Below are 20,316 nucleotides of genomic sequence, written 5' to 3' on the forward strand. Positions count from 1 at the left end.
AGAGCCTGAATCCGCCTGTCCTTTAACGCCGATGGCGACCAGCAGTTTATCCAGTATCAGACAATTGTATCAACGCCAGATAAAGAATATCTAAATAAAATAGTCCCGGAGATAAACTGAAGTACAACTGCAAATAAATAAAATTTTAAAAAAGCGTTTGTATCTTGACCATTGATTACGTTGGGAGTCCAGATGTCATGGAATCTGATCGGTCTCGTCCTTGGAAAGATGTAATTCCATCCTGGAAAAGTTAGATAGATAGATAGATAGATAGATAGATAGATAGATAGATAGATAGATAGATAGATAGATAGATAGATAGATAGATAGATAGATAGATAGATAGATAGATAGATAGATAGATAGATAGATAGATAGATAGATAGATAGATAGATAGATAGATAGATAGATAGATAGATAGATCGATCATTTATTAATCCTGAAGGAAACCAAACGAGGACTAGAAGCAAATAATCATAATTGTTAAAGCAGCAGCACAACATAACTTTCAGCTTTTGTTGAGTTTGGCGGCTCCTTTGGACAAAAGCGGTAGTAGTTTACCAGAAAGAACATTACATTTCCCATGAGCACCAGCGCGTACTGCCGGAAACTCCTGTCCCGTCGCGTGCATTTGTTTTGATAGTGAATGAAGACGGGACGAACTTTTTCGCTGCTTTACAGGGATACCTTAAACAAGGAAGCCAGGGAGCGGTATATGGAGAAAATAATTATTATTAACGGTCTGGATCCATATGAAATCCCTACTAAAGAATGGAGCTCCTCGTCGGAGCTGCACTCTTTAGAAGGATTTACTGCCGCAGTTCTGCAGAACCACCGTCTCCGGCTACCTTGTTTAGGAGTGTTTGGCAGCTGCTTTGGTAAATGTTTGACTCACCATGTGTTTCAATAATTTAGTATAATAGTACAACATACAGTACATGTTTTGTAGTTCTCTCTTACTTCTCTTTTCTTTTTTTTACTGCTATATTATGCTGAAGAGGCTCCGAGGCGTGAGCAATATTTTTGTTTTCCTCGTGAGATTATTTTTTTCCTCTGCAGCTACAAATAGAGTTAATATTTTTTCCTCAACAAACTAGTTTTATCTGAAGATTGGGGTTAATTGCACCGCAGAGAGTTGGCCAGCAACTGCGTTTAGCTGGAGAAGTGGGGAATAAAACCTGTTTGAATGATCCGACCCCGGTCTGTGTGAGTGTTTGTGGTACTGTGTGGAAGGTGTTTGGTCGCTACAGCCGCGATCCAACCGAGCCGACGACTCTTTCACTCTTTTACTTTGTTATCTCAGATACTTGGCCTGCGTGGTTCTGCCTCCGAGCAGGAAAGCGGTGAAAAGTTAAACCCTTAGCGATCTTTTCCCCACGTCTGTTGTGTGGAGCTGCTGCATCCACAACACAGCAACGGGTTACCAGCTTCTCCTGAGCTCTGAGCTCCAAGCCCCGCCCATTTTCGGCTCGACTACGAATCGGGAAGGAGGGGGAAGTGACGTATGCCGTAAAGCAGTCAAAGCCGTAAAGATTTGTAGTTTTTTAGTGTGGCAGGGTTCCTACCATGCTCCTCAAAGTTACATAGTGCCAGTGAAGGAGATACAGACCCCTCAGACCATGACAGAGGTTTCATTAAACCTGTTGGAAGTTGATGTTCCATCACAATGATGATGATGAAATATTAGATTAAGGTGGAAAAGTCACATAGTGCTGCTTTAACTATTGTAAATAATGAAGTTATTGACAGATGTGCATCGCTCAAACCGACTGAAACATAAAGACCCGTCTGCCAGCGGCGTTGGATCGGTTGTCGGACTGAAACCCAGCGGCCGTTGTGCCCAGAGCTGTTTCCTCCGGACGACTGGTCGTCTAATCAGACAAAGAGCAGGTTCGTTCAGTGCGTTGTGGAAAAATGAACGATCCCGGACTTTCAGCGGAGTTCATGTTTGCAGATAAATAAACGCAGCGGGCGAGCGGCTTGTTTACTCAGAAGGAATCATGGGAAAACTCAGGCGTGCAGGGCCGACTGGCGCTTTAAAACTACAGGACAGGATATCCGGGCGCGCCAGCTGGCACGGCCGGTGTGGTGACCAATATCATATATTATAATACCTCCATGGTGGTGACATCAGTCTGAGAGAGAGACTCACGCTTTAGTGACTCACCCAAGTACACGCCACAAACCTCATTATTTACAATAGTTAACAATTAACTATTAGGATTATCTGCTTCTAGTCCTTGTTTGGTTTCCTTCAGGATTAATAAATGATCTATCTATCTATCTATCTATCTATCTATCTATCTATCTATCTATCTATCTATCTATCTATCTATCTATCTATCTATCTATCTATCTATCTATCTATCTATCTATCTATCTATCTATCTATCTATCTATCTATCTATCTATCTATCTTTCTTTCTTTCTTTCTTTCTGGCTCCTTTCTTTCTTTCTTTCTTTCTTTCTTTCAGGCTCATTTCTATCTATCTATCTATATACAGGTCTGTCTCAGAAAATTAGAATATTGTGATAAAGTTCTTTATTTTCTGTAATGCAATTAAAAAAACAAAAATGTCATACATTCTGGATTCATTACAAATCAACTGAAATATTACAAGTCTTTTATTATTTTAATATTGCTGATCATGGCTTACAGTTTAAGAAAACTCAAATATCCTATCTAAAAAAAATAGAATATTCTGGGAATCTTAATCTTAAACTGTAAGCCATGATCAGCAATATTAAAATAATAACAGGCTTGCAATATTTCAGTTGATTTGTAATGAATCCAGAATGTATGACATTTTGGTTTTTATAATTTCATTACAGAAAATAAAGAACTTTATCACAATATTCTAATTTTCTGAGACAGTCCTGTATAAATTGTGCATTTTTTGTTTGTTTTGTATTTCACCTCTTTTTATTTCTAGACTTGAAGTGTTCTTTTCCCTGGAGTCATAACTTTGCCTATTCTTGCTTTTGTCTGTGTCAGGAAAAGAAAGACAAACAAACACTAATAGATGACGTGGTTTCGTTTCACTTCCGTTTCCACTCTTCCCTGAGCGGCGTTGCCACTTGTTTTTGTCAGTTTTGCCACGGATATATAAACTATTCTCACTTTTTATGAGCCGAACAGCTGATGACAAAGGAAATTCGTATTAACAATCGCTTCTTATTCTTCGTACCTTAACCAATTATTTCTAATTCAGAAAAGATTTTTGAGAATGATTTCATATTCTTCTCATCAAGCACCTTCTGCACCCTTATTTAGCAAATTTTTATCAATCAATTATTATCAATTTTTTCTATTAATAAGTTTCAAACATGCCTTTTTATGTTTAAGTTCATTCATTTCAAACAAGACATTCCAGGAACTTTTCATAATTTTTTTCTGTTATCATCAGATATTCATTCTTATTCAGTTAGAGGTGGAAGAACTTTCATTTACCTCTTTGTCTTTTACCTCCAGTCACAAATCCTTTATCAAATTCCATGGCCCTCAACTCTGGAACTGTTTAGATAAGTCTCTTAAGTTAGTGTCATCCTTAAAAATGATTAGGACCAGCTTAGTGGGGTATCTTTTATATAGACAAAATTAACAGGCTATTCTTACTGAAATGAAATTGCCATTTCATGGATATTTTTGTTTGGGTGTTTATTGTATTTTTCTTTGTTTCTTTTACCTTTTCTTTTTCCTTTCTATTATTTTTCTATTGATTGATTTGTTTTGGTGATTTTGTATTGAGGGGGAGGATTTTTTATAAGCCCTTTGGGCTTTTCCTCTCCTGCACAATTATTTGTCATTGTATGTTAAAATTGCTGTTATCATTGTGCAAATAAATAAATAAATAAATAAAAATCAATCTGCAATCGATGACATTTCCAAACATCAGGAGGAATTAGACACACGTGAAGGATCGTATGTGAAACGGAGGAAAAGGAGGAGAAAGAGTTCAGGAGTCTGGCTGGTTCTGCATGAGATCAGTTTCAACAGCGTGATCTGATCCACGTCTGCTCCTCCGACTGTTCTGCTGACCTTCACTCATCCCTCACTTTTCTTTTTCCCTCCTCATCTCTTCTTTCCTGTCCTCCTCTCAACTCTCCGTCCGTCTGTCTGTTAGAGTAAAGATGCCGGAATCAGGACTCTGGTCATGCTGGACGAGCAGGGAGGTAAGTAGGTGTTGGGGGGGGGGGGGGGGGTCAGGGGCATAGACATATATCCGTATCCGCCCCCTGGAGCTGCTGATACGTCACCGTCGTCGCTATATTGGATGTTCAAGACTGCTCTGTAAACTAATACAAGTAAATGGACTTATTTTCATAAAGCGCCTTTCTACAAAGAAATGTACTGTAGCAGTGCGAGTGCCACGGGGCCCGACCGACAGGATAGAGAGGACACAGAGTTTTGTGCAGAACCCTTTATTTAGCAATCACCCAAGACGCGTGCTTCCAGCTCCTTCACAGCAGACCCCCTTCTCCCAGCAGAGCCATGCCTTATGAAGGCAGGCAGGGTTGAGAGCTTGATGGGACACACCTGTGACCCAATCAACCAGAGTGGCTGCACCTCCACCCTGCCACATGTACGTTTTACGTCTCATTTATTCATTCACACACGCACTAATATACTTGGGAAACAGTTAGACACCAAATATAATATATTTAATTTTCTCAGATGGCAAAAATAAAAAACTTTATTGATCCCACATACGAGTAATTCATGTTATATCAGCTATAGAGAACAAGGTAGTGCCGAAAAACAATATATATCCCCCCTCACAAAAATAATAAAAATAGAGAAACATATTTTCTCATCAACAAAACAAATTTTAATTTAACATATTTGAACGCAGTCTTGAACATCCAATATGGCGGCGACGTTGACGTACGGCTCAGCGCTCGATGGGGCGTCTACGTAAATATGTCTATGGTTAGGGGGGGGTCAGGGGTCGCTGCACGGTGCTGCCTGGCTCCTGGAGCTTCTCTGCTGCAGTTTTACGCTCACTATAGCCCAATATAGTCCAGTATAGCCCAGTATAGGACACTATAGCCCAGTATAGCCCAATGTAGCCCAATACAGCCCAATAAAATACAAGACCAAGGACTTTAGTGGCCTGCAGTCCCGGCTGCAGAACTGTGCCTTTAAGAGTAACATTATTCTGCTCTGATGGGATTGTACTGGATGCTGCTGCATCTCGCCCTCTGCTTTGCCTTCTCGTAGAGTTGATGCTTAACGCACATATTCTGTGTAGGTCTGACTAATCACAGTATATACAGTAGTAGCTACGTGCTGTCCTTGTTGAGGGATGATTTAAACTTCTGTAACATCCATAGTCAGAAAAGTATGATAAGTTTCACTCCCTCTCTCCAAAAACGAGTATTTCTTCACAACTCTTATTTACTATTAATTCTGATTTGGAGAGAAAGTTGGTCTAGAAATATGAACCACCGCCTCCTCTTAGTCAGATTTGAGCTGCGATAGTGACGTGCAGAAAAAAAAAAGAGGAAAATGTTCATTGAATCCTTCAAGAAAAAGCAATAAAAGGCCATATTGCACTTCCATGTCAGGTGAAGAGGAGGAGCCAACTGTCCCAACGGTTTAAGGCAGAAGGAGATACATGTGTAGAGATTGGGAGAAAACCTCTAATTTAGAAAAGCTTGCTTTATCTTTAAAAGCTTTAAAGCTATGTCGGAGTTGGATTCAATTTCATGAAAATGATGAGGCATCATCAGATAAATGATGGAAGAATTGATGAGAAATGCCACATTTTTGCCGTCGATGCCTACAATACAATGTCCGGGGGTATTGAATGAATGAATGAAGTTTATTCAGTCATTGCAACACAAAAACAACACAAAAAAAACATTGTGCACAGCATTAACATTTCATACAAAACCAAAAAAATGTGTTGAACAATGACTGAAAAGGCTGAAGCAAAATGCTTATAAAAGCCTATCCTATATTAACAACTTTCTTTTTTTTGGCTACCGACCTCCAGAAAACCAAAAAGAGAATATAAAAGCAAAGAAACAACAAAAGGCAAAGAAACAATAGAAAAGCAAAGAAACATTTACAGATAGTTAATCGCACTTATGAGCTTCAAAAATAGCTTTACAAACCATTTTCTTAAAAACTAAAAGAGAATGACATGTTTTTAAATGTATGTTTGCATCATTCCAGAATTTAACTCCAGTAATGGAGACACGTCTCCTTTTCATACCTTTTTTAGCTTTTTGTTCAGTAAAATTGCAGACACCTCTAAGATTATAGTGAGTTTCCTGAATTGAAAAGAACCTCTGTATTGAGTTAGGGAGCATTTTTGATTTTGCTTTGAACATAATTTGCATGATTTTATAATAAAACAAATCATAAAATTTAATAGCATAAGAATTTAGAAAAAGCGGCTCTGTGTGAGTGTATAGTAATCAGCCTTATTGATGATACGTATGGCTCGTTTTTTAAGTTTTATTATTGAATTTAAGGTGGTTTTAAAGGTGGATTTCCACAATTCCACACAGTAAGATAAATAGGGAACAATCAATGAGTAGTAGATCAAATGCAAGGCCTTGGAATTCAGTACATTTCTGGATTTATACAGGATTGCGAGTGATTTTGACATTTTCCCTGTGTGTGTGTCTCTGTGGGTATTTCCTCCTCATTAGCATCCCAGTTGGTCTGTGTCCTCTTCTTTCTTGCCCCCCGTCGTCTCGCCGCCTCTAGTAACTGCTGGGACGGTGCACGGCTCCTGCTGAGGTCCAAGGACAGCAGTCCAGTCGTAGATTGAGATGCCCTGAATACCCGGCCCCCATCCTCCTCGTGCTCTACCCGGCCCCCATCCTCCCCGTGCACTTCTCGTGACCTGGACTCTTCCTATTTTCTTTTATCTGGATGTAACTGCAGCTGCAACTGTCTTCACGTCAGTGTTTGGGGGCTGGATGGGTAGAAACAGGACGGCCCTGTCGTCACAGTAGTGTTTCCTTCTAGAGCAGGGGTGTCAAATGTGCGGCCCGAGAGAGATTTTCATGCGGCCCGAGAGAAGTTTCCAACGCAAAAAAACAAAATGTTAATTTACTAAAAAGGAAGGCATAAATAATTGCCATGAATCGCAGCATATCCGATAATATATTTCTTCTACAAATCCATCGTTATTCCACAAAGAGAGCAGTTTTCGACACATTTTTTTAGTTTTCTAGAATGCATTTGCCAATTTTATTTCTTTGTAGACGGTCGTTTATTTTTATTAACTGACTACTATTATATATTTTCTCAGGAAAAATATCACTGCTAAAAAAGATGATAGAAGATATTTATTCGGAGAATTTCAGTTTTGAATACGAGGATAGTGACAAAGTAAAACAGTTAAAAAAGAAGTGCTGACTTTTTCGGCACACTGGCGTAAATATCCGCGCCAATTTTTAAAAATAAATACACTTAATTGTACTGGAAAAATCTCTAAATCACAAAGAAACACTCGTATGTAATAAGAAAGATTTAGCTTTTAATTAAATTTACTATAAAAAAGCGAAATATAAAAAAAACATACTTGTTTCTGTTTATCTTTGTAAAAAGATATTAAAAGTATCTTACATACTGTAATTTGAATGAGTGTAAACAAAGTGCATATTTCCTTTAAAATTAACTAAACTGATATTGGATTAGATAACAATAGTAAAAAAAAAAGAATTAGAAAAAAAAATTTTCGCACCGTTTTTGTTATTTTGAGCGTGCGGCCCACAAGAAAAAAACTGGTCAAATCCGGCCCGCCAAGCAAAATGAGTTTGACACCCCTGTTCTAAAGGAAGACTGACGCGTTAAAGAACAAAAAAAGCCTTGGATGTAATAGCTAGCAGGGATGATACTGACGAACGCAGCCTGGTTGTAAACTGGGGTGTGACTAATCATGGCCCTTTACACGTGGAAACGCACACAAACACGGGTCGGAGCGGGAGGAGGTGGTGATGTATCGCCCTGGTGGAGGTCTCGCTGCAGCTAATGAGCCCCCGCCCGCCCGTCTGGCCAGTGCACGCTGACCTGAATTAGACGCACGTTCAGCTGATGGATTACAGCTCTGACTCACCGTGCAACATTTCAAGTTTGGCACAAAGTACGTTGATAAGAGCTGCGTTCAATTCCTCCGATAACTCAGGATTAATATCACTGTCTTCACTCAGTGGATCGTGTGTTTTTTGATTAGTGTTCCTCCCCCAGACTAAGAATTACTCCCAAGATCACAGTTACGTACATGTATGCTTAGAGACGGTCAACACAAGGAGTTTATTAGTTCCACTTGCATCATACATCATTTTTTATCTTCCTGAACTGCTTTCGACAGGCTGGACATTATCCTTTGATATCTTTCATGTAAAACCCCAGGAGTTGCAACGGATGAACAAAGATGCAGATGTAACAAGTATTTTGCCATTTTATTTGCAGCAATAAAATAAAATAAAAGCAGCAACGTCTGTAATTACAGCAGCTGCCTCAGATAAATGCATCAACAAGATGAAAAATCAAGTGACGTTAAACTGGGATAAAGTCTGTGTGGCAGGATTGAGGTGAACAGATGCTGATTCAGCTGTAAAGGTCACATGTTGGGGCTTTAGGGTCTGAAATCCAGCGGGGGGAGCTGGCTCCCCAGGAAAGAGGTGAACCACTTCTGTGAAGGCCCTTTTCCGACAAAAGGAGGAAGAAAAGCCAGATCAGGACTCTCAGAATATGAGTGATACACCTCTTTCCCACACAGTCATCCTCCACTCCATCCCCCACTTTGAATTCAATTAAATGTATTTATATAGTGTCAAATTATAACAAAAGTCATCTCATGACGCTTCACAACACGAAAAACAGAGATAAAAGTGATCAAGTCGAAATGTTGAGAAAAAAGTCAAAATGTCGAGAAAAAAGTCAAAATTTCGAGAAAAAGGTCGAATTGTCGAGAAAAAAGTCGAAATGTTGAGAAAAAAATTCAAAATGTTAAGAAAAAAGTCAAAATTTCGAGAAAAAAGTCTAAATGTCAAGATTAATGTTGAAGTACAATCTTGAGAAAAAAGTCTAAATGTCGAGAAAAAAGTCTAAATGTTGAGAACAAAGTCAAAATATCAAGGAAATAGTCAGAATTTTGTGAAAAAAGTCGAAATGTCGAGATTAAAAAGGACAGGAAAAAGCAAGAAAAAAAGGAAAAAAGGGAACAAAAGGAAAAAAAAGAAAAAAAAGAGAAAAAAAGGAAGTAAAAAAGAAAAAGAAAAAGAAAAAAAGGAAAATAAAGGTCAAACATTTTTGAAAAAGCTCCAGGAGCCACTAGGGCGGCGCTGAAGAGCCGCATGCGGCTCTAGAGCCGCGGGTTGCCGACCCCTGGTCTAGACGGCAACCTCATCAATACAGGTGTACTTATACACCGTAACCACAGAGTTTGACCTTTTAAAATCTCCCTTTATGAAACATTCAGTCCATTAAATCCAACAAATACCGTGTCTGCAGTTTTTCTAGCGTCTATATAACCTATATAACCTATATTTTAGCTGAAGCGCTGCAGATAAAATCCTGCCTGCACCTTTGAAGATTACTCTGATCCCATCCTACAATCGTGACCAGAGATCTTCATAGGGAGACCAGGGACACGCATTATTGTCTTGGAAATTAAGACACACTTTCAGGAAAGCTAAAATGATGAGACTGGAAAACACGACACCTTATTGTGTAGATTCAAGCGAAGACTTGATAGGAGTGGAGGTGGAGGAGGATGGATGGCTGCAGACGTTTGAGAAGAGTATGATCACAGATGTCGGCTCGATGAGACCGGCTGCAGCCGGAAAGTATTCCTATAAATAATTTGAGGGGAGTGAAGGAGGACAACCAGTCGACCAGACCGTCTCCGTCTCTGCAGAATCTAACACACGTGAATTCAACAACTAAACCATCCCCACTGACTATCTGTGGTTAAACGATGTCCTGCCTCACTTTAATGCACATTTTAAAGACGATTTGTTGTTCATTTGCATCACGTTTCTGTCTCATTGGTCCATCTTTCGGCTCACATTCAGACTTACGTCAACCTTAGCAGACAGGTTTTATTCTGTCACTGCTCCCACGGACATGCATTTAGCATTTAGGCAGCTAAAGTTGCAGGAATATCGTAGTCAGAGGAAGCAGAAACTCTCTGAAACTCTCTGAGAGAAGCAGTACGTCCTTCAGGATGGAGGTAGGAGAGAAAACCAACGAATGAAGTTGCACAGAAAGCTATTATTCAAAGAAAACTTAATTTAATTGGGCTTTATTTCAGTACCTAAGATGCTCTTAGCTCTTGTCGCCCGCTTTGCCGTCTGCATCTAGCCGAACAGAGATCTTGCCTCTTGCAGCGTAGCGTAGCGCCCAAACCCCCGGTGCGAGCCCGTCAGTGTTGTTTCACGACTCTCATGCCTCTGTCCTCACCAGAACAACTTGAACGTGTGGAGGAGGGCATGAACAAGGTGAACGCTGACATGAAGGAGGCCGAGAAAGATTTAAAAGATGTAGGACAATGCTGTGGGCTGATATGCCCGTGTATCCAAAAGTAGGTACCGGCCGGGGGCCCGGTGCTCTGATGTCTCTCTTGTCACAGTCAATGTCTTTTTTTTGTCTCTTCTCCTTTGTCTCCCCCCCCTCTCCTCCCTTCTGCCCACCACCTCTTCCTCCTCTCTTCTCTTTCATGTGCTTTTTCCGGGATAAATGACAATGTGTTGCTAATCAGAACAACTGGAGCGCATCGAGGAGGGGATGGACCAAATCAATAAGGACATGATGGATGCTGAAAAGAATTTGAACAATCTAGGACAGTTCTGTGGAATGTGTTCTTGTCCCTGTAACAAGTAGGTGGCGCCCGTGTGGCCCGAGCGCATGTGTTGCACGTGGCTGCTGCTGGTGTGTAGAGCTGTGGTCTGTGTGGTAGCAGTCCGGCCCGGAGCCGCGGCGACACGCTCCCTCGCTCTCCTCAACCGAAAGTCTGTGCACATGCATGAGCAACAAATACTACAACTGCATTTGTTCTCCGCCCTCAGTGGTTGTTTTTTTTGACAAAGCCCTTCATTCACTGGATGAGAGATTCTCTTCCAACAGGTAGCAGCATCAGCACCGACCCTGGACCCGGCGTCCGCTAACCCGCTCAGCCCGACCCCCAACACACGACACACAGCATGATGCTGCGTCATGCTGTGTGCAAGGTCTACCAAGGACCTTGTTGCATGTCATGTTTTTAAAGTAGAAACCCAACAATCTGTGTTATTTCATCACTCACAAGATATATAAAGATCCAGTGTGTAAAATTTAGGGAAGATCTCAGGCAGAGATGCAAATTGATATTCACTAGGGGTGTAACAATATATCGTGCCACGAAATTTCGCGATACAAAAACGTCACGATACGTGTCGTGGAGGTGACAAACTGTAGCTGATATTGGGTTATTAGTGCCACGGCTGCGCCAAGAGGCACTTCTCCTCCATAGCTATGCAATGGAGGAGGAGAGGCACTATTGTTATCCTGCGGGTTTATTAAACTTATTAATTTTCCGGACAAAACTTTGGCGCGTAACTAGTCCCGCAGCTTTGAGAAAACGCGAAAAGTAAAAACGTAGAAACGTGCGCCTTAAGCGGGAATCGTGTGCTATGACTTTTATTAGCGATTTTAGCGCGCTTACCCCCATCCGGAATGCATTGGGAAAACTTTGGGGCCTTACCACTCGCACACCGTTACTCGAAAAATTCTGAACTGATTTAGAAAGTTGTAGGCCCTGAATTTGACTACAGTCCTGTGGATTTTCAGAGCGATTGCACAAATAGTTTTTGCACGAAGTGCAACAACATTTCCAAATTTCCAAACTAATGGGGAACTAATTTTCCCATGTATTTCTATGGCGACATTCAAAGTGGATGGGAAAATGTCGAGAAAAAAGACAAAATTCACCTTTTTTCTGAGTCATGTATCTTTCTCATACTTGCACGTAGAACTGTCATTCAAACTTCAAAACAGAGGAAAACTTCTCTTCTCTCTCCAAACCCAAACAGTTTTTTTCCTAAAATGTACAGTTTTCAACATATGAGCGCTCAAGCGAGGACTGGAAATCACTTTTTTGTCAAATTTAGAGTGAAGCTCTAATTTTTTAGAGTGAGAGAAACAGTCAAAAAATGACCTTATTTTTTATTTGTAACTCGGGCTCACGGCCAAACCCTAAAAGGTAGACAGATAATTTTTGGTGAGAATGTAGACATACGTTTTGTGATTCATAAAATGTGACTTTGACAGGCGGGGTATGCACAAAATTCAAACGGGGGGCTAACGGCCACGCGAATTCCTGCCTCGGTCTCCATTGACTGCAATGTAATCAAAAAATAAAAAAGTTTTCTTCAAAAAAATCTCACTTTGTTTTCGAACTGCCGTTACTAACACATTTTAAGGAATATCTGAATAAAATTAAGATTGTCAGAATCTGCCGGGTTCTGTGTCTCTCACGATGTCTTTATTTTTCTGCTAGGAGCTACGGTTTTCTCACAAATCGGAGTTATTTCAGAACTTTTCACAAGGCAAAAGCTGGGGTTTTCTCAAAGCGAACCCGGAACATTCCTCATTTCGAGGTTCTTGTTGCCCCTAGCAACCAGAGCACAACTGTTGACTGATTAGACTGACCCAGAACTGGTCACATGACCCAGTCAGTACAGACTTCATATACTTTAACCTGGAAAATGGAGAAATCTGAACCCTGACCTTTTGACCTTACATGATCAACAGTCCTGCTGGGAACCGGTTCATGGGATATATATGTATACTATTATTATACATATAAATATTTACATTTGTATATTATATATACAAATTAGCCCCTTTCTTCTGATTGGCCGATATGTTATAGTCCAATATCTTTTGAATGGTTTGACATAGAGAGTCATGGGTGGTTTCATTGGACTCGGTATTGAGTCCTTGACCTTCATTGGTGCAAATTAGCCCCGCCCCTTCTTCTCATTGGCTGATATGTTATAGTCCAATAACTTTTGAATGATTTGACATAGAGAGTAGAGACATAGAGAGTAGAGACATAGAGATGGGTGGTGTCATTGGACTCGGTATTGAGTCCTTCACCTTTATTGCTTGTAAAATGTACACAAATGTGCAGCAGCCCGCCGTGGCACTCTCGAAATTTCTGCGAGGAAATTGTCTAGTTAATATTAATATATTGTGTTTACTAGTAACATCCTATTGGTGCAGCGGGATCACGTGACGACCGTGTCTCCACCCGCGGACAAAAATCTGACTACGCTCAGAAGAAACTAGTACCGTTTCGAGGTCCCGATCACGGGACTCTTGGGGGGTTTTGAGCTCAGAACTTTGACTTCTAAGGTGAGCATAAATCAATCTTTTTTACGATGTAAAGATTGTGTCGTCCCCGACGGTGGGAGGATGAAACGATACCGGGGTTCACCTTACGACCTCAGGTGGAGCATGTGAAGCTCTGAGCTCTGGCACAAGATAAATAACAGTCATGTGGGACTTTTCATAGTTTATTTATTTATTTTTATTTATTTATGTAATTTTAGTTGTTACATTTCTGGAAAAGAAAAAAGTCAAGTCATACATGAGAGAAACTATTCAGTTTGTACTTGTATGAAACTGAAGATGCATAATGCAAACCTGACATTTACTTTTAGTTCAGTTTGTGGAAAATGGTTGGCCTGGCTTTCTCTTTAAAACTTAAACAGTTATAAAGCATTACAAACTGGAACAATAGGGCAAACGCACAGCATTGTTTTGTATTTTGTGTCTTTCAAATAAAAGACAATTTTTTCCAGTCATATGTTCCTCATTCAAGGTTGTTAAAAAAATACTGCTATAATATCGTATCGTTATCGTGACCTCAATATCGTGTATCGTACCGTATCGTGAGATTAGTGTATCGTTACACCCCTAATATTCCAATACTTTTATTCTTGTTGTGAAAGTTGGACGTATCTGCACGGCGTTGAACCAGCAGCCCGTTCATGTTGCCCAGAGCCCCAGAAGCTCGGGGGGCGAGCTGTGTGCTCAGTTTTGTTGCACTTTGCAATTTGTGCCGCTAGACGTCAGTACACAATATCCACTGGATCTTTAAGGTGAAAAAACATCCAACTTTGACCCTCAGATTAGAAACTACGCCCAACAGATTCCTCTATGTTCTACCTGTAGGCTGTTTTACACTATTAAATATTATGCACGAGTTAGGCAAATTCTAAGCGCACTCAAGATGCTACTTTATTCATATTGAATATCTTCAATCCCATATTTTGAAAAGTATTTAGACTGTACTTTGTAAGTTTAGATGAATTCCTGAAGCCAATTTTGCCAAACTCCTGTATGATACACTTTCCGGCCCGCAGAGTCACGTCTCTGCGTTCTACTTGAGGACCGATGCACGTCTGAAGACGTCTGTCTCAGAGCTACAGGGCAACCAAGTGACAAGAATAATGGTTATATTAGTCATACACTAAGTTACATGTTTGATATTTATCTTAAATATAACAAATACGCAGAGCTGGGTAGAGTAGCCAAAAATTGTACTCAAGTAAAAGTACTGTTACTTCAGAATAATATGACTCAAGTAGAAGTAAAAAGTATCATCCAAATAATTACTTGAGTAAAAGTAAAAAAGTACTTGGTGAAAAACTACTCAAGTACTGAGTAACTGTTGAGTAACGTCTGATTTATTTTTTTAACACAACCATTCAAACAGACAAAAGTACAAAATAATCATCTTCAGGTAAATTAAATCAATAAAATAATAAAATTTATAAAAAATTGCTTAAATTAAAATGATCTTAAAGCAAATTCAAGTACTATAATAAATAAATAAAATAATAACAGAATAAAAAAAAAATTAATCACAAGTAGCACAAACTTTCAAGCCTTTGTACTTTTCTTTTTTAACCAGCAGAACTAGAACAAACATGAACTCATATAAACTCTGTGTGTGTTTGAGTCTGTGTAAATGTGACAAAACATGCAAAAACTAACATTTTTCCCAAAGAATCACCAGTGATGTCATGAGATTGACGCGTACGCGGATAAAAGGGATAAAAGAAAAGTAACAGCTCAACGTAGCCTAATGTAGCGGAGTAAGAGGAACAGTTTCTTCTTCACAAATCTACTCAAGTAAAAGTAAAAAGTATAGTGATTCAAAACTACTCCTAAAAGTACAACATTTCCCAAAACTTACTCAAGTAAATGTAACGGAGTAAATGTAACTCGTTACTACCAACTCTGCAAATACTGCAAGCCATGGAGGACATTAATGTTGAATATTCCATTTGTTTAATAGCATTTGTCGAGAGCGGATCTTGTTAATTGCAAAAGTATCCCAGCTGACTGATATTTCCTAAAAGGTTAAATAGCCGCCTGGATTTCTTTCCCCGATGAGGCGTACGAGGGGTTTGCCGGCTGTATTTGGGCCTCGGTCTTCCACATGTCACTGTTCCGGGTTCAGATCTTGTATAAGTCTATAGCTCCCTTCTCCTTCCCTCCACGACCCACTCGTTATGTAATCCTGTGGTTGTTTCATCCTTTGTTTCATTTGATCATGACACAGCTCCGGGTCAAATAACATGACGATAACAATTCTTGCTTGTTCTACCTGACTGGAAAACCTCATAGATACGGCCGTCTCCTTAAGACAACTCTGAGATAAAGTGTGTTGTCATTTCTTTAAAAAAACTGATCCAAAACCTTCAGAAAATTGTCTTAAGTAGAGACCTTCATCTATCAGATCTTCCAAGTATGTCATCCTACAGATCTACACATCCAGATGAAATGAAGGGCTGAGGGTCTTCCAATTAAAATCACAGCTTTTTTTTATGTTTCACTTGTTTTTTTTGTTGAATTTTGATGGATCTAACTGCTCAGCTCTCTTTTATTAGATGCATGTGTTTGAACCTGTTTCCCTTTGTGTGTGTTATGTTTCTACATATCTAATCTGCATGTTTTACGTGTCAGTGTGCGTGTTTGTGTCTCCTGTTTACCGTGTTCTGTGTTTGTCATTGTTCATTTCTGCCACACGTAACAGCACGTGAGCTTTTTGTGTTCAATTGATCTCCGTGTTGGATCAATTATTCACCAGCAGACTGCGACTGTATGTTCAGTATGTTATATTATATTTTTAGCAGGAGTGCATGAAGTCCCGTAAACATTTGCACGTTGTCACGTCACATTTCTGCACCTACATTTACAAAGCAGGTCACAAAAATACTAGGGCTGCACAATATATCACAATAAATGATATTCTAACTAGTGGTGAGACTCGATTAAAAAAATTAATCTAATTAATTAGAGGCTTTGTAATGAATTAATCGCAATTAATCGCATATCAATATTTGACACGAGAAGCAACATTTTTCAAATTAAATGCATTTTGGTACATGACTGAATCATTGAATTGACACATAAATGAGCTTAAACAACAAAATGGTGTTTATTTTGATAACTGAATGTTAACATAAAGTGCAATATGAATAATAGGAATATGATTATATCGTCCACAAGGCACAAACTTAAATTCAAGTTAGCTATATTCAAGCTTTTTCAGGACATTTTGTAAACTGTCTATGTCTTAAACACATTTGTTTTTGTTTAGTAAAATTAAACGGGTATTTTCTACCGGGAACTCGTGCAACGAGAAACATTCCGCACTGTTTGGAGTGCAAAAGTAAATTGCGATTAAATGCGTTATTTTTTTTTGTCGCGTTATTTTTCTGTAATTAATTAATCGTAATTAATGCGATAAAGTCCCAGCCCTAATTCTAACATATTTCTATTAGTGTAAATTATATATTTGTCCATTATATTTACAGTGAATGAATATTTGATCCGATTTGATTGATTTGATTTGATTGATTTCTTTTATTTCGAACATAAGCAAAAAAATAACAAAATAAAACAGCAGAAGAATAAACCAATAATATAAAAAAGAACAATAATAATCACTAAATAATAAATGTACCATCGTAAACAAAGTAGATGAGAATTAATAAGTATAATAGCAAATGTGTCATGCTTGAAAAAGGAAGAAATAAAAAACTCAATACTATTTTTTTCAGTTCAGATGGACAATCACTACATTTTTCTCCTTTATTTTGGTTATCTTTACTTAAATTCCCCCCTATTGTTGCAGAAATGTTTTAGATGTTCTGCTAAAATGATCAACAGACTGTTAACGTCCATGCGACTAAGCTGGCACTCCTAAACCGTTACAGCAGTCGTGTCCTTGGCTTCAACAGTATTGTCCTAATAAAGTGCAGCCCTAAGAGAATACAATAACCAGCCACATTCACCAACACATGGAGCCCACCGTACAACGACTGCCGAGGCCCTGACTGAAGTTTGCTTGGTAGGATTAAGAGCGGGGGCCAGGCCTGGGGGTCGAACACGGATGGAGTGGTGAACAGCCAGCCGGGGGCTCGGGTCATGGATGAGCGTGAACAGATGGCCATCAGCGGGGGATTCATCCGCAGGTACGTGTGCAGTGTGTGTGCATAGATGCTCAGTATGATTATATTATAGTAGTGTACAATTTATATATATGTATATATATATATATATATATATATATATATATATATATATATATATATATATATATATATATATATATATATATATATATATATATATATATATACCGTATTTTCTGGACTATAAGCCGCATCTGCTCTATTTTTTAAAAAATAATAAAAAAAAGATATACAAGCCGCACCTGTATATAAGCCGCATTCACTCTATTCAAAAAAAAAGGTATGCAAGCCGCAGATATTTCTGTTGTTAGATTAGATATTTACTACAAGTACAGAAGGATTCTGAACTGTAAATGATGTACATGTTTGTACCTAAATAGATCTTTCCTAACAGTGTCTTTTAACACGGCATCAACTTTGCTGATTAAAACGGGACAGAACCAAGAGAAAATAACCGCTATTTATTTATCTATGTATCTGTTTGAAATCTGCTTCTACTTCTATCTGCTAAAGAAGAAGTAGCGTATTCTTCTTTGCATTTATTTTGTCTTAGTTTTGATTCTAATTCTGGTTAGAGCGCCCCGAGCGGTGGAAGAAAAATCCACAGAATAGAACCTTTGTATAAGCTGCATGGTTGAAAACCTATGAAAAAAGTAGCGGCTTATAGTCCAGAAAATACGGTATATATATATATATATATATATATATATATATATACACATACATACATACAGGACTGTCTCAGAATATTAGAATATTGTGATAAAGTTCTTTATTTTCTGTAATGCAATTACAAAAACTAAAATGTCATACATTGTGGATTCATTACAAATCAACTGAAATATTGCAAGCCTTTTATTATTTTAATATTGCTGATTATGGTTTAAAGTTTAAGATTAAGATTCCCAGAATATTCTAATTTTTTGAGATAGGATATTTGAGTTTTCTTAAACTGTAAACCATAATCAGCAATATTAAAATAATAAAAGGCTTGCAATATTTCAGTTGATTTGTAATGAATCCAGAATGTATGACATTTTTGAATTACAGAAAATAAAGGACTTTATCACAATATTCTAATTTTCTGAGAAAATTAGAATATTGTGATTTTCTGTAATGCAATTATAAAAACAAAAACATTTCAGGATATTGTAGTAGATGATTACATCAGGGCCCCCAGTTGGCAGAGAAATGTCTTCCTTGGCCTGAGCAGCAGCAGCTCCTTCATTTCATTGTCATTTGCTGTCAACTCTTTTTCCAAATGTATGACACCCCTGAATCGGCGCTCTAATGAATTATAGTCATTATTCTTGTGTGAGACGCTGCAAAGCTACTTTAAGCATCTATTTGAGTCACCTTGTCAACATGTCAAACGCTCATGATAGACGACCTTAGCACTAATCTAGTATTTGCAACCCTGTTTGAATAAAGGCTGCCTGGTTTCTATGATGGGCTAAAGATAAGAATGAGCGATCTTGAGCTCATCTTTTTTCCACCATCAGCTGACCAGTCGGGGCAAAAGACAGAAAAATAATATTCAACCCTTAAGATAAAAGAGCAAAATGTGCAAAATAAAAAAAAAAGGATTAATTTGTGTGCATTAAAGCCTCTAAATATATTCTGGTAGACTCCCTAAAAGGAAGTTATGTGTTTGTAATCTCTAATTGTAAAAATCCCTGAACTACAGCTGTGTTTTTGATTAATCAAAAACTCATTTGAGGCCATAAACTCTATATATTGTCTTGTATGCGTGCCTTTTTTATTTAAATCCCATATGTTAGTCCAGTTGGCGTGCACTGATCTGGTATTGCTTTTTAATACAGGCCTAGAATTACCTTAATATAGAGATCCAACAAATCCATTATTCCTTCAGTTAAATTTGTTGAAATTTCAGGAACTAGTAGATTATAGTATTCTGCAAATTATGTTTAAAGCTCATAAAAAACTTTACCAATCAACATTCAGAAAAGATTTGAAAAAAGAAAAAGCAAGTATAACTTAAAAGGAACAGAGATTTAAAAAAAACCAAGATTCAGGACTAAATTGATGGAACGTTGTGTTTCTGTGAAAGGAATCAGTTTATGGAACAATCTGAATAAAGAAAACAAAGAATCCAAATCAAACATTACATTCAAAAGAACAATTAAAGCCTGTATGTTAAGGAAATATAACGAAAAATGTTGAGTTTGATTGACATACACCTAGGCGGTGGTAATTTTATTTTAAATGTTATTTTTATTTTATTTTATTTTATTTTAGTTGTTTTTATTCACTTAGTTGTTGTTTTTTTATTATTATTATTTTTAATTTATGTTATTTGTGAAAGGGGCAGATCAGATAAGATTCTTCTTCTTTCTGCTCCCTTTTCATTCACAAGTTAGGAACATTTGTATTTGTGTTTGTATTGAATTGTTTTTTTTTTTTTAATGAAATAAAGAATAAAATGAAAATGAAATAATGGGCGGCTTGGTTGTCTTATAAAGGAGCAGATGCAGGAAGCTGATCTATTCTCTCCAGCTGTGAATGTTTAGTGTGTGTGTGTGTCTCTTCTCTGCACGTACTTACTGGTCTGCTGGTTCCAGGGTAACGGATGACGCCCGGGAGAACGAGATGGATGAGAACCTGGAGCAGGTGGGCGGGATCATCGGAAACCTCCGTCACATGGCGTTGGACATGGGCCAGGAGATCGACACCCAGAACCGCCAGATCGACAGGATCATGGACAAGGTACTGCCAAAGATACTCTATACAGTCTCTGGTACCGACCAGCGACCAGCGGTCATGTTCAGGGTTTCACGCTGGGATGGACAAAGTCT

General features: G+C 38.4%; 1 protein-coding gene across 2 annotated transcripts in view; it reads left to right on the top strand.

Annotated features, from left to right (window-relative positions):
• LOC133418300 (synaptosomal-associated protein 25-A-like) overlaps window positions 1–20,316 on the top strand; it is a 72,128-nt gene that overhangs the window by 43,032 nt on the left and 8,780 nt on the right. The window contains exons 4-7 of one of the 2 annotated variants that reach the window (XM_061706874.1): window positions 4,126–4,174; window positions 10,434–10,551; window positions 17,381–17,500; window positions 20,083–20,227. In XM_061706874.1, the coding sequence (XP_061562858.1) occupies window positions 4,126–4,174; window positions 10,434–10,551; window positions 17,381–17,500; window positions 20,083–20,227 (432 nt within the window). Of the gene's footprint in view, window positions 1–4,125; window positions 4,175–10,433; window positions 10,552–10,728; window positions 10,847–17,380; window positions 17,501–20,082; window positions 20,228–20,316 lie in introns of both variants that reach the window. The other variant, XM_061706864.1, reaches the window with a different exon arrangement.

Source organism: Cololabis saira, chromosome 2 (genome assembly GCF_033807715.1).
Source record: "Cololabis saira isolate AMF1-May2022 chromosome 2, fColSai1.1, whole genome shotgun sequence".
NCBI classification, from domain to species: domain Eukaryota; kingdom Metazoa; phylum Chordata; class Actinopteri; order Beloniformes; family Belonidae; genus Cololabis; species Cololabis saira.